This window comes from Aythya ferina, assembly GCF_964211825.1.
Source record: "Aythya ferina genome assembly, chromosome: 7".
In the NCBI taxonomy this organism is placed as follows: domain Eukaryota; kingdom Metazoa; phylum Chordata; class Aves; order Anseriformes; family Anatidae; genus Aythya; species Aythya ferina.
In genome coordinates, this window is record NC_140302.1 from 12,612,877 (window position 1) to 12,626,695 (window position 13,819).

At 39.8% G+C, this 13,819-nt stretch overlaps 1 protein-coding gene across 1 annotated transcript in view; it reads left to right on the top strand.

Moving 5' to 3' along the window:
• ZCCHC24 (zinc finger CCHC-type containing 24) overlaps positions 1-7,750 on the top strand; it is a 110,545-nt gene extending 102,795 nt beyond the window's left edge. Inside the window, exon 4 of the mRNA XM_084526396.1 lies at positions 2,127-7,750. Within this exon, the coding sequence (XP_084382522.1) occupies positions 2,127-2,240 (114 nt within the window). The 3' untranslated portion in view covers positions 2,241-7,750. The remainder of the gene's footprint in view (positions 1-2,126) is intronic.
• The last annotated feature ends 6,069 nt before the right edge of the window (positions 7,751-13,819 follow it).

The window sequence follows — 13,819 nt, forward strand, 5'->3', positions numbered from 1 at the left end:
CCAGGAAAAATGATTCCCAAGGCCATGTGTATTAAAAAAATCTGGCTTATATCAATAAACATGATAACTGCTGTATTTTCTCTCTTTAATCAGAGCACAGCTAGCATGTAGAAGCAATCAGAGCTGAGTCAAATAGCCTGTTTTAAGTGTAGCATTTCAAAGCTCTAAAATTCCCCATTGAGGAGAATAATTTAACTCTTGGGGCTCCTGAACCTGGGCATCATCTATGACCAGATTTATGTCATGCAAATTCTTTAAGAAAATTTGTGGGTAGACGTTGGCAGAATAAGCAGTAGAAGCAGAAGGGCAGAAGTTTTTCTGACCAAATAAGCTTATTCAACTTGCCTCTGTTGTTGTTGAAGCCCAGTGTGCAGTAGTGGTTGGGTTGCAAGCCTAAACTCAGTATTATCAATTGTGATCTCAAATCCATACGTACTGACTTCCAACAAGTCATTCAAAACACAGCAAGGATGCAGGGGGGTTGAGAGTTTTAGAGGATATAAGGGGTCCATCCTCCCTCGTCAACCCCCACCAGTACAGGTCCAAGCACCCCCTACCTGATACAGGAAATTCAGCTTACAATGAGATTGTAAATGACTTCAAACTGCCAGAAAGAGAAAACTTCAGGCAACATATCATGGGGAAGAATCTTGAGTCAGTAACAAACCATTGTCAATCCCCACTGAATTGCTCCCATACTCTTTCTACTAACTGTAACAGAAGTGTTGCGCTTATAATTCAATACAACTGATCACAGCAAGAAGTTGCAGACATCCCTTGTTTAGGATAATAGGAAACACATATTTTGCCTCATTTTAACCACTGGAAGTTGGGAAACCCTTCCATTTTCTGCATTGTGAACAGTTCTGCAGTGTTATGTAGCAAAGAAGTTTCAGAAGGCTCTGTTCTCCCTATCCATGGGGGTCTCAGGTGGGTGGCTTTGGAATGAAGAACTTATAATACCTAGGGAACTGAAAGGACTAGATGTACTTTAAGGTTTTACTGCTCAAGGTAAGTTTCTATTATTTAGCGAAAGTACAGAACGATAAATGGCCACAACTCTAATTTATATATATCCATCCTTTACTGCAAGAACCACACTAAGAAAAGGTATGCCATGGTCTGCTACCTTTATGAGAACTGGGAGAGGCTTAGGGCTTCTTTTTCAATTTCACCCCATGTGCTGGCTCTACCACAGTCCCACAGAACAACCACTATGTTCCCCACAGGAATGCATGGAGCAATGAAATGGTTTTTCAGGTACATTTCAAGGAAACAGGAATCATGTTAGGGCATTTTGTTTGTTTTCCAAAAATCTGCACACCTTATGATGTTCCACATCACACCTCTATCACCACTTCACCTATGAGACTTTGCAAACAAACAACCCTACTGAAGTATTTAACATTTTCATAGTGATTGTGAAACTCCTTACATGTCATGCAAAATTAAAGAGCAAAGATTACTAGAATCAAAGCAGATTTGTTCCCTTGTTTAGCTGAACATACTGCCAGCTCTGTGACTCCACAAGTGTTATTTAAATGAAGTCAATTCATTAGTCAGGTTCATTGCAGAGGTTGTGTTGTGCTTTGTTTTTTCATTAATAGCTTTGCAGCTGCTCTACCTCAAAAAATTCAGCCTCAGAAATATGGGGCTGAGTACTGGAAAGACCTTACTTCCCTGTGTAGTATCAGTGCATTTGTAAGACAGTTTTCCTGCAGCAGCAGTTGGTCCTGCTGTTGTCACCCCCTCCTGGCACTGCTGGGCAACAGGATTCCCATGCGTGAGGTGCTAATGCCTTTGGGAGGGCTCAGTTACTGGAGCCAAGGGAATAAATAGTTATGTGACCACACAAGTCCACTCCCCCGCTCAGGCTGTCAGTAACACCTACAGCCAAATAAGCACCACTGTTATGAAGAACAGCATTTGAGGTTGTGAGGGCACTCCGTTCCCCTACAAAGCAAAGAACTGAAAACATTTGGTCTGCTCGGGAAAGAAATGCAGAACCTTTGTAATTGCTACAAGAAAGCTCTGTCAAGCATAAAAGGAGGTTTAAAACACGCAGCAAAGACTAAGACTCAGTGACAAAACCTTGGACCAAATCCTATTTTCTTTCTTTGTTGCAGAGACCCCTGGAAAAGCCGGATGGCCTGGATGTTTCAGACCAGAGCAAAGAACATCCCCAGCACCTGTGTGAGAAGTGCAAAGTTTTGGGCTACTACTGCCGCCGTGTGCAATAAACCTTCCAAGTGGCCTCTTCCCGTCCCCATCATCCTGAAAGATCCTCTGGCAGCACGCGATCAACAGCAACACAACAAATCAAGATAAAAGCTAAAATAATTGCCAATATTGCCTATCTATAACCTAATAGTATGCCTTACAGTAACAGAATGTAGTATTTCTCCTGTGTATGCACACACATGCAACAGGTATTTACAGGACTATGGTGAATTCGTATACATACATATGTAAACTTACATATATATGTACACATTTATAGAAGCATTACTGATAGTGTTCACAACAGAACCACACCTGCGGGTTCTGCTGATTGTTTACACAGACCCTATATCATGGCCAGGTGAAATGAAGTATTATTCATTAGGCAAGATGTAACATTGACAGGGAATATGTGATAAATGGGTTTTGCAGAGGTTAAATAACTGTGGGGCCACTAATTGCAAGCACTCACCCACAACATGAACATTATTCCTATTATATGACAAGACAAAGGAAGATTAAACAAGCCACAACATAAAAGAAGGAAAATCATTGTTTTCCGAGTTTTAGAAAGTCTGAGAGTTTTGTGCTGCTGCTTTCTTGGACTTTTCTATTTGTTAGTGTCATTTGGGCAGGGCTTAGGCAAAATCTTTTTTTTTGCAGGATGTGGCCAAAAAAAGTGAATAATCGTTTGAGGGTGTGGTTTGTGTAGAAAGGGAATGCCATAACAGGACCCAGAGCATCAGGAAGGATTCCAAGAGGTTTTTGGAGGAGATGAAATTGGCTTGCTTGTGTGACTAACAGATCCTTCTCTTGTCATATAATTCTGCTACAATGGTCCCTGTATGCATATCGGCTATTCATTGGGCTGAAAGCACACTAAATTTACTGTGAATAACGGGGGATAAGAATGTTTAAAGTTGTCCCCCAAACCCTTAATTAAATGATTAGCCAAACTTACTATTTATAGTAGTTTTAAAGCCACTTTCTGGAAGTATTTTTATGTCCTATTTTCTACTGTACAAATTGTTATAACAAAAACTTTTTAGCCATAAGGGTGTTATGAGGCATGAAGAGCACTCTATGTAACCTTCCCACTTCTGTCTTCCTGATACACCTATATACCTTAGAAGCAATGTAGGAGTTATATTTGGTTTTCCCATTTCAGGTAGAACTTTGGGCAGGGGCATCCTGTTGCAAAGAAGTATCTCATCAGGGATTGGAAAATACCATGAAATGAAAGTACCTCGAGACAGTATCCTGTTTGTCTGTCTATATAAGTACAGTGACACAACAAGCAATTCAGTTGCGTAACTTACTAAGAAAAATTACAGGGATAATGGTTTGTGTTTTATTTTTTAATCAACAATTTCTATTTTTGTGAAATTTCCTTTAGAGAGATTGGTTAGTGTGAATGATACCTAGCAGCAATATTTTAAGTCCTAAATAACTTGATGTGAATTAAATCTGTTTTGAGGATTAACTCCATAATGCTAATACAGAGGGTTTTTTCTGCCAAGCAATACCAAGATGTAACTAAGTATGTACAGTCAAGCTCTTGTAAAGCAAATTGAATACTTACTGAGCATTCTTATAGGAAATGTGAAGCTCTTCACAAATTTGCCCTGAGGTGAAATTTTCCACTATTTCCCTGCTTTGCTATAAACAGGGCAAAATTGTTTCTGCTGATTCTGGTGGAAAGGTTATCTATATATCTTGCAAACTTCTTTATTTCTGTGTAAGCCCAGGTCAGCCTACTGTTCAACGGAAAAACATCGGGATTTGTTGCTTCTGACCGTGATTCTTTCAGCAGGTCACTGATTTGGGGCAAGTCACAAGATCCTTCTGGATCTCAGTCTCCCCAGCTGCAAAATGGGGATAATAATACCGTGAGGCTCACAGGATAATAATGCTGTGAGGCTCATGTAATATCTACTAGAGCTTTGACATCACTGCATGAGAAAGGCTATATAATGCTGAAATATTAACTAAAATTAATCACTTGGAAACTAATTTTGCCCAGTGAAAATTCTATCAACTAAAATAGCTGAAGAATAATATTATTGAAACTTAACACTAATAACAGATTTTATTTGCATCAGTCAAGATATGCAGTTTTAGCATTTTCAAAAAAAAAAAATGCGTTGTTTTGCACAGACTCAAAAGTTACTTTAGAGAGAATCTCTGAGCAATGATACTAACTTGTCCATAAAAAAATGAAGAAAATATGCAGGTGAATTTAGGGGTGGATTTTCAAAGTTTGACCTCTAGCATTACTCTTGATATTTTGTTTCAAGCATGCCTGATGTTGAAAGAACAACATATGAAACCAGATCTGTTTTTTCCTTTTGAGCACTTAATAGTACATGAACAAAATACTCCTTGATGCTTCACATCCATCTAAAGGACAAGTACAGAAACTCCATCAGATCAAAATAAGAAAATTGTTTTCTAACCTGAAACTCAGATGTTGCTACCAAGCATTTTGCTTTGACATGCTTCCTGTCTAATGGTAACCACTAAATTGGTGAAACAGCACATCCCTCAGCACAGCTACATTGATACACAGCATATCACCAGATTCTGAACAAAAGCTTACTACAAAATACCATTATTTTGTCATGATTTTCATGACAGAGCCCTCCTACGAATTGTTTATCCAGATTCAACACTGCATGGTGGTGCTTTTAGCTGATGGACTTTTAGGTTTTATTTTAAAATAAGGTTCCTAAAGATACACATGATCAATTTCAATGTAATTAATATCAGTTGCTGTAGAATAGTAATTATTCAAAGCGTAGTTAAAAGTTCAATATTTATATCATGATATTATCCTAGGCAGGAGACACAAAGTGTTGAAGTGATATCAAGTAAATCTAAAACAACAAGAAAACAGGTTTATTTCCCCCGCACTCATGTTGGGGAAGAGCAGATAAAGAACAAAATGCAGGGAAAAATCTAGGAGCAACACTACCATGGTTTGTCCTGCCTAACTCTCCGTGCAAACCCTCCTGGGGCTGGAAGCAGCCCACGCACAAGGTCCCTCCATTCATCCCTGCCTAAGGTTTGCAGCATCCAAAATAATAGAAAAAAGATTGACTATAAGATGTAAATTTCATTTATCTGACTTTTTTTCTTTTTTTTTTTTTAAAGGTAATTTACATGTAGACCTAACCTTTCCAAACTGCCAGAAAGAAAACCTAGAAATTAATATTTTGACTGGAAAGACGATGAGTTGATTTACCACTTGGATTTTTACAAATACTTGCTGATGTTCTCTTTAACTAGCTCTGCATCTAAATCTTCAGCTAGTCTTCTTCAAAGGGATTATTAAACAATTATCAGAAATGAAGCACAGACCAGTAAAGAACTTGAAATCCACACAAGTCTCCCTAAATTGAGTATTCTTGGGAGCATACCCGAGAAAAGTTTGTCTCTTTGCACTTATTTGTCAAACTTCACTTTTAACTTCATCAGATTCTTACTGTTGTCTGCCCACCAACAGATCTATCCAGCATGCACCAGTTTTATCTTTTGTTCCCCACCAACAACCTTTTTGACCCTTTTTGGACATTTTTAAACTTACATTTCTTCAATAAAATCTAAATGTGTTTCTTCACTTGGTCAGAACATTTCACATGGAATTTGTCTTTGGCATTGGCACTGTTCTGGAGAAAAGTATCAATGATTCAAAACCAGCATGTATAGGCTTTTAGCTGTTTTAACTTGATGCAGCTCCAAATAGGTTATTATGAATACTTCATTTAGTAGCAATGAAGAAAAATCCCTGTAGCTTAAAAGGATTGCCCAATTTTAGCCAGTTTCTACTGCTGCTACCACAGACATAAAACAATGCCATACAAACCAAGTTTGAGGCCTTTTTGTCTCAAAGTTGCCTTTTAATTTCAAATAAATACACAAGAGTATATATTATTTCTGAAAATAAGTGTATTTTAAAGTTCCCCATTATATGGGACTCAGTTTGTAAACTAAAAATGTGAAGTTACGTATGTCTGAGAGAAGCCTTTTGTCAAGACGTACTCTATATTTTACCTTTTGTATAATAGGAAATTTAGATTAAACATGGGTTGCATACTTGTGAAGCTCTAGCCATTATTCCAAAAAGAAGAATTACTTAACCCATGAAGAAGCTAAGAGCTTTTGGAAAAGTTAGTATTCATAGATTAGTCCTCCACATCCTGCAGTCACATGGCATTTTCTTTCCTAGCGTGGATCCTAAGGGTTATCCACTGAATAGTATGCAATGATTTTAAAAACACATGTTGATGATTTAAGTGAACTGACATACATTTTCCACTTGCCTTTGCCAACATTTAAAATGTGATGGAACTATCCCCATACCAAATCATTCTTTAAGATATCACTCCACTCCTGGTTGGGCTTCAACACATCTTTCCTACCTGCAAAACCACTGCTGTCCATTAATGTTGCTATATTGCTGAAGTGCTCAGAGGGCTGATTGAGATCTTAGACATAGGGATGATGGTTTGTGTTTCTAGGATGAATTTCAAAGGGACAATCGTGTGCAGTTACTAGCTATAGATGATTGATATAAATGTTTACCCCTGTATGAAGTATTTTACAGTTTTACTTGCAGATGTGTATTTATCTTGAGTTATACTTGACATAGAGTTTCTTTCAATTTTTTTTTTTTTTTTTTTAATACTATGTGTGTATTTTGGAAACCTTTTTAGATGTTAAAATTTTTGAATGGTTACAAATATTTCTTGTAATACTGAATTGTTATCTTATCTGGAAACTCTTTGCAGTAACTTTTTTGTATATATTTGAGGGCCTTTTTAAAAAAAAAAAAGTATTGTTTGTTCTTTGGGGAAAAGTTTTTACAACTTGGAAGCTTTCAGAAGGGCCTTCCTCTCAACTAGGATACTAACAGAGGTAAGAGTTTTCTTAAGTATTTTGCAGAACTAAGGATGTATCCTCAAGAAAATATTTATGGAAGTAATTTACTTTTTTTTTTTTTACAATGCTTTTGTCTGTATAAAGTATGCAACAGAACTACATTAAGAAGGAAATATTGTCTACATAAAATATTATATGAAAGTTGGTACATAATTCTGACAAAAAACCTTGCAATTCTTTAAGCCATATTGTTTTTGTTATCCTTGGATGAAAATATCAGTATTAAGTAACCAATATATTATTCAAGTGCTTAGACTTATATGAAAATGCTTATACTTTTTATTTATGTGTATTTGGGGAAGAATCGCTAGAAAAAGCTATCACTAGACATATAGCAAGTGAGAGAAAAAGTATACTGTCACTTTATGACCTTGTGAGAGACAGAAGATGCTGAAAGCACCACAGAGACTCAGCTTTCAGAGACTCTGAAGCACAAGTGTTGAGTTTCAAATGGTAGTTCTTGTCCTTTTTCACGGCGAGAGGGGAAAAGAGTTGGTTGGGATGCTGTCTGACAACTCGACTTTCACAACTCTTTGCAGACTGTGAGCTCAGCTATGCAGTACCGGCTACAGCAATAATATTAATCAAAGGATGAAAGAGAAATGGATTGAAGTAGATGACTGTAGGGATTTATGTTTATTTTAATTAGAACTCATAGCAATATAGAATATGCATGTGCACGTATTTGAAGCATTTTTACACTTTACATTTCATGTAGTTTGATTATATTATGAAGGATTGGGTTTTTAGTTTGATATTTTACCATGCTAAAATGGGAGGTCTGCCCAACCCTGTACTGGATTCTTGTTTCCTTTAAAAGGTTATTTAGTACAGCACTCACTGCATTGTGTACTAGTGCTAAAACTAACACTGTATCTTATGAATTTCTTCAGCTTTAAAAAAAATTAACCTCATTACTATTACATTTGTTTAGCTGTACCCATTGACCTTGTGAGATTCAGTTGGTTATTTGTATAATTTCATTTTCTGTAACTGTTAATAAACTTGTACAGCTAAAACAAACAAAACCTATGGACAAAGGCCTCGGAGGTACCAGTTCTGCTTCAGCAATCCAAATGACTGCTTGCTTACCGAGTGACTATGTTGCTAAACAGACTGTAAAACCTCTTGTGGATTGTCCATAAAATGGCATTCCGACATGTGCCTTATTTGCTGGATAGTATACAGCTTTCCTCTAGTATTCTAGCATTTTAATGCTACATTAAAAAAATGAAAAAAAAAAATCAAGCAAGAGTGGTATGTTTTTTTGAGAGCTGCTTTGAAGTTCTGTGACCAGCTGTGCTCAGTTCCCCACTGTAGATGAGCTGCAGCCTGGTGCTGGTGGTACAAACCTTTCCCACCATAACCATGGCCCAAAGCACACCAGGAAGGGTTTTTCCATTGCCACAGAATTAGTCATCTGCAACAAGTCTGAAGCTATCCCAGGTGAAGAAGTTTTACCCCAAGTCTTCCCTGCTGGCCACCTGCTTGGGTTAATCATGCCACCTTCTTTTTAACAGCTTGGTACAGTCTAACATGTTTCTGAAGGAAAAACCTGCTATAATCAGATAATAAACCATAATTCAATCCCTAATAGTTAGGCAGGAAACCTTAAAGTGCCAGAAAGTTGTTACCATGAAAAATAACGTATTTAAAACATCATTAAGCTACATCACTTGAGATTTAGGGGAGGGGCTCTAATTTATTCTTTGTGAGCACTTACAAGTTGGCCAGAACCATACCAAATGTTTGTTGCTTGTTAGCAATACCACTCTTCTGTCCCCAGCTGAGCCCAATAGAATGGAAAAAAAGCACACATTCAGAGCTAGTTTGAGAATTGTTTATAAAACAAAACTCTTCAATGTAAAACTTACCAGTAGCACTGTTCTGATAGCCAGCTATAGCCACAAACCTAAGCTCAGCAATGAAGTACCTCTTCCCACCAGCACTGTGGGCTCACCAAATGCCAACAACTCAGGTTTAGCACACCACTGAGACTAGACAGAACACTGAGCAGACAAACAGCCACATCCTAGCTCCCTATTCTTCTATGTTGTCCCTCAGAAGTATATTTTTCGTATTGAAAACAGAATTAACACAACCAACATTGTATCAACATAAATGATCAAGCTACTTTTCCCTCATTCTTTTCCTTCATTCCTGAATTCTTTAGGGTTGGACCCGATGATCTCAAGGACCCTTCCAACCCCTACAACTCTGTGATTCATTCCCAAGTGCTTTGCCTCCATGTTCTGTGTGAATAAAGTTAAAAGACAATACTCATAACCAAATAATTACTACTTTTAGGAGCCAAATAGTTTCCGCTTTAGGAAAAATAATAGGGATTTCATAACAAGGATTTTGTATAACCTCCATGCTTTGAAGTTTAACGAAGAAGCATAGAAGAAATACTTAGACAGTGCAGCAAGGCTACTCTTTTTAAGTTAGTCAAACCACATCACACCCAGAGCCCCACCTCAAGCCCCCAGTGCATCAGGAGGTGTCTGAGTTAGACCTTACACCTTGAGCTAGGAATGACAACCAGACAACCTGCATGTCACACTTGTATTCACTGCCACAGAGCACAAGCCAAGTAAGCCAAAAGGCTCCTCATCCGTCCACATCCCTCTGAAAACAAAGCACACCTAAGACACTGACAATACAGGAGGCTGAAGCACCAGGCACTGAGCACTGACAGTCAGGTCTTTCCACTACAAACCAAAACACCCCATACATAGAGGAGCATACAAAATCCTCACTTCTAAGAAGCACACAGTGCACGATTATTTTGGGCTTCAAAAAAAGGGAATAATACCACACTAAGCTTTGCTTTTCTCTAGCATTCACCTCACAAACTAAGGGAGCCAGGCCATTTGCAAGCCCCCATCTCAATAACATCAACTGCTGGGCCCACACCTGCTGGCTGAGCCCTCCTGTTGTACTGAAAGTAACACCATTGCCCATCGCTGCAATCCACATCTCAAAATGACATCAGACAGCAAACAAGAACACCGGCCTCAGTACAACTCACCGCAACTGCAAAACCTCCTTCAAGCCCCAAACGCCTTTCACGATACTTTTACAACCTTCTGGAGACATTTTTAGCAACCAAACATATAGTGAGGCACCTGCCTTTGTCAGCGTTCATCAGGACTCTTTCTGGGGCTGGGACTGAGACAATCATGTCCACGAGGAGCTCGAGCAGCAGTCAGGGTGGCGCAGAGGCAGTTGAAGCTGCGCTGGAAGAGAGCACAGCGCCATCAGCCCCCCGGCCGGTCATGGTGCCACCAGGACCTGCTGAGGAGGCCTCAGGGCCAGCGGCCCCCGGCAGCCTTTGGTGGCTTTGGGCCTCTTCCACAACTCAATTAAATTAAAATGCAGCAACCATCTTACCAAAAAAAAGCCAAAAATGGAGCCTGCAGACCCAGCTACGCTATCAAAACCCATGACAAGAGAAGAGGGAAGGCAAAGCTTAGTCAAAACTTTGTGGATATTTTAAGTGGAGCGGGGTGCAAGCCAGTGATTTTACTTCACGTTTTTTGTGTTAGCCTTTCAGCAATTGAGAACAGAAATTAAAAATACCACAAAAAAGCTTGCTCATACACAACTTCTGAATACAACTAAGCAGCAGGCATCAGAAACTGAGTTCCAGCCAACTTTTTATAAGGTTCCCTTATACTTTCACAATATAAGGTGAAGATACAACTCAATGGACTCCTAAGGAGCCAGATACGTGTATATCCTATTTGATTTCAGCCAGCAAAACTGAGGTGAAAATTAAAAACGTAGGAAAACACTGCAAGAATAACAGAAAATGAGGTCCCAAAGCTTACTATCTCCAAATAAAGCAACAATAAATAGATAAAAATCACCTGTTTTAAAACATACAAACAAAAAAACAAATTGATACTTCCTTGGAGTACTTCCACACAGCCACTCAGAGACCCCTGACCCTCAGGCACCCTCCAAAATAGGCCTGGGTTCCCTCTGCCCACTTTATTGGCTCTGTCCCTGATTGCTGTGGGGCTACAGCTGTGCTGCAGCACAGGCACAGGCACGGGGCACGCAGCGCCCAGCCAGCTGCTGTGGAAATAAACAGGCTTGTGTGGGAGGGCAAGGACATCGGTGCCACCAGTAGGAAGCCTCACGGGCAGCCGGGAGGTGAAGGACAGTTCAGTCTGGCTCTGGGAAAAACATGTAGCTCTCATTTTAACTTCCCAATCACTGAAATCTCAACACAATTAAGTCTTAAGCAGATGTAGAAATTTCATCAAGGAAATATGCAAAAGTTAAGCTTTCCGGGAAAGAAACTCGGAGAACACACATTTTAAAGAACCAATTCAAACTGCTCTCCAACACACCCTGCTAATGTCTCTGAATGTGAAAAATTTGAAGTTGGACAAACCTTGAATGCACTTTGATTGTGTGGATCACATAATGCCCTGCCCAGCTCTTTGGTCTAAGGTGTGGATGTATTTCTTTGGCAGTTTGGCTACTCCATGAGATTGCATTGCTTTAATTAAATTGAGGTAAAAACGAAGTAAAGTTAAGTAAAGACAACCAGTACTCACTCACACCAACACCCTTCAGGATTTAAAGGAAACTAAACAATTTCATTAAATGAAATTTTACCTGCCTTCCGCAGGCAGGTGACCAGCAACCAGTGATGCTCACCGCCTCAGGGTGGTAAGAGCAAAACCAAAGACAAGTAGCTGCTGACAGCCTGTGATCCTGAGTTATGGGCTGAAAAGCTGGCAGACTCAATTCGATGGTAATAAATACAAACAATGCGCAATTGGAAAGATGCTCCAAAGGGTGCATATTCAATTACAGGTTTTCATTTGTTAGTAACAGTCAGGAATAAGTTGTTTTGGATCATTTAACTGACTGACCATAATAGTTAAAATAAAATTCAAATAGGATATTTGGAATTTGGGACAGCAAACCAAAGAGAAAACATCATTATATGACCCTTATCACTCCATTACTCATAAGTTTTGCATCTCCAAACTCCAAAAGGGCAAAGCAGTACTCAAAAAAATCAGGACCACTGAAGGGAAAGGGGGTAGTTTCCCTAAATAAAGAGGCTCTGTGCAATGGGCCTCCTCCTCCTGGAAAAGAGATCACTGAGGGCGGATGTGATTGTGGCCTATAACATAATAAATGACATGAAGAAGGGAGGAAACACTCATTGCTTCTACAGTGCTTTCCTACCAGAATCAGAGAAATTTGGATGAAATTATCTGAGATAACAGAATTGAAACAAACAAACAAAAACATTACACAGCAGACTGAAATTCATAGCCGTGGGATATTCTAGCTGTGAAAAGAATAAATGAAATCAAAAACAATTAGAAAACCACATTAAAAAAATATATATCCTGAAAGGATTATTAACCATGAAGTGCAGCCCTGGCTCAGGAAGTCCCAAAGCACAGAAGCAGAGACCACGCCAACAGACATCTAATTGCCTGTTTTTATTATCTTTTCTGTGAGTAAGCTATCGTAGGAAAAGGGATACCAGAATGGGTGCAGGCCTGATCGTTGGGCTGGTTTGAAAGGACTGTTTTGTGATATATATGAGTTAAAACATACTGTCAGTCCTGTATATAAGGGAAAACTTGGTTGGCATCTGTTAGTCTGGCTGTTGGGGCAAGCTTGGACAGCTGTTCCTAGGGAAATACCCCTCAGTTCCCCTGCACTCGTGCTCTGGAAGAAAACCCTGCAATTCACCCATACTCATGCTCGCTTGGGTTAATGGGCAGTATGCTAATTGCAACACCACTGTAATTTGTAGTGTACAACTGAATACTGTGCACCTATAGCTATTTTATTATTATTATTATTACTATTATTAAATTCATTGCAGATATTTTTGCTTAAAAAGCTGGTCCTAATTAGCTATGCTTAAAGTTATTTTAAGCACATCCACACGCTGCATTCCTGCTTGCTGGGACACACCACCTGCTCTTGCTCTCCCAGTGGTGGGACAGGGTTCAGCCCTCACTTAGCCTCACCATATGGCTCGCTGGGGGCACAGAGGAATTTACGGAGTCAAGTAAAATTTCTAAGAGGTGTTTGCCCACCTCATAGCGTCCTAAAGGTGCAGTAAATGGAGCTCGTAAGGATGAGGTTGTGGGCTTTAAAAACAAGCGTGTGGAAATACCAAGCACTGGCCCCCAGCCCTCCTGCAGCTCCCATTCAGCTAAGGACTGGGAGCAGGCAAGGCCCGAGGCCACCACAAGCATGATGTGTTCACCAGTCCTGCGAGGGAAGAGGGCTTTGTGTGGACTCATGGCCTTGGCTGAGCCACGTGCCTTGCCACAAATGGGGTGGGAGGCAGCTGAGTGGTGTTGGGCTTCAGTGATGGCCTTCAGCCATGCTGCCCAGCCAGGGAGATCCCAAATGGCCATGGAGGTTGGTTAGCCTGCACCCACGTTTCCCCATCCACAGATCTTCAATGGTGTTCTTGAACCCAGGGGTACAAGCCCACACCCAGACATCCCCTCAAGCTGCTTGGCGTCCCGAGGCACTCCCTTATGACAGAAAACGCATTCAGCTCTGGAGAAAGCACGGGACGTACGAGTAACTGCAGAGCTGGACTGAGAAACGCTTCGCAATTTATCTTTTCTGCCATAAATATCTCTGCCCATCTCTC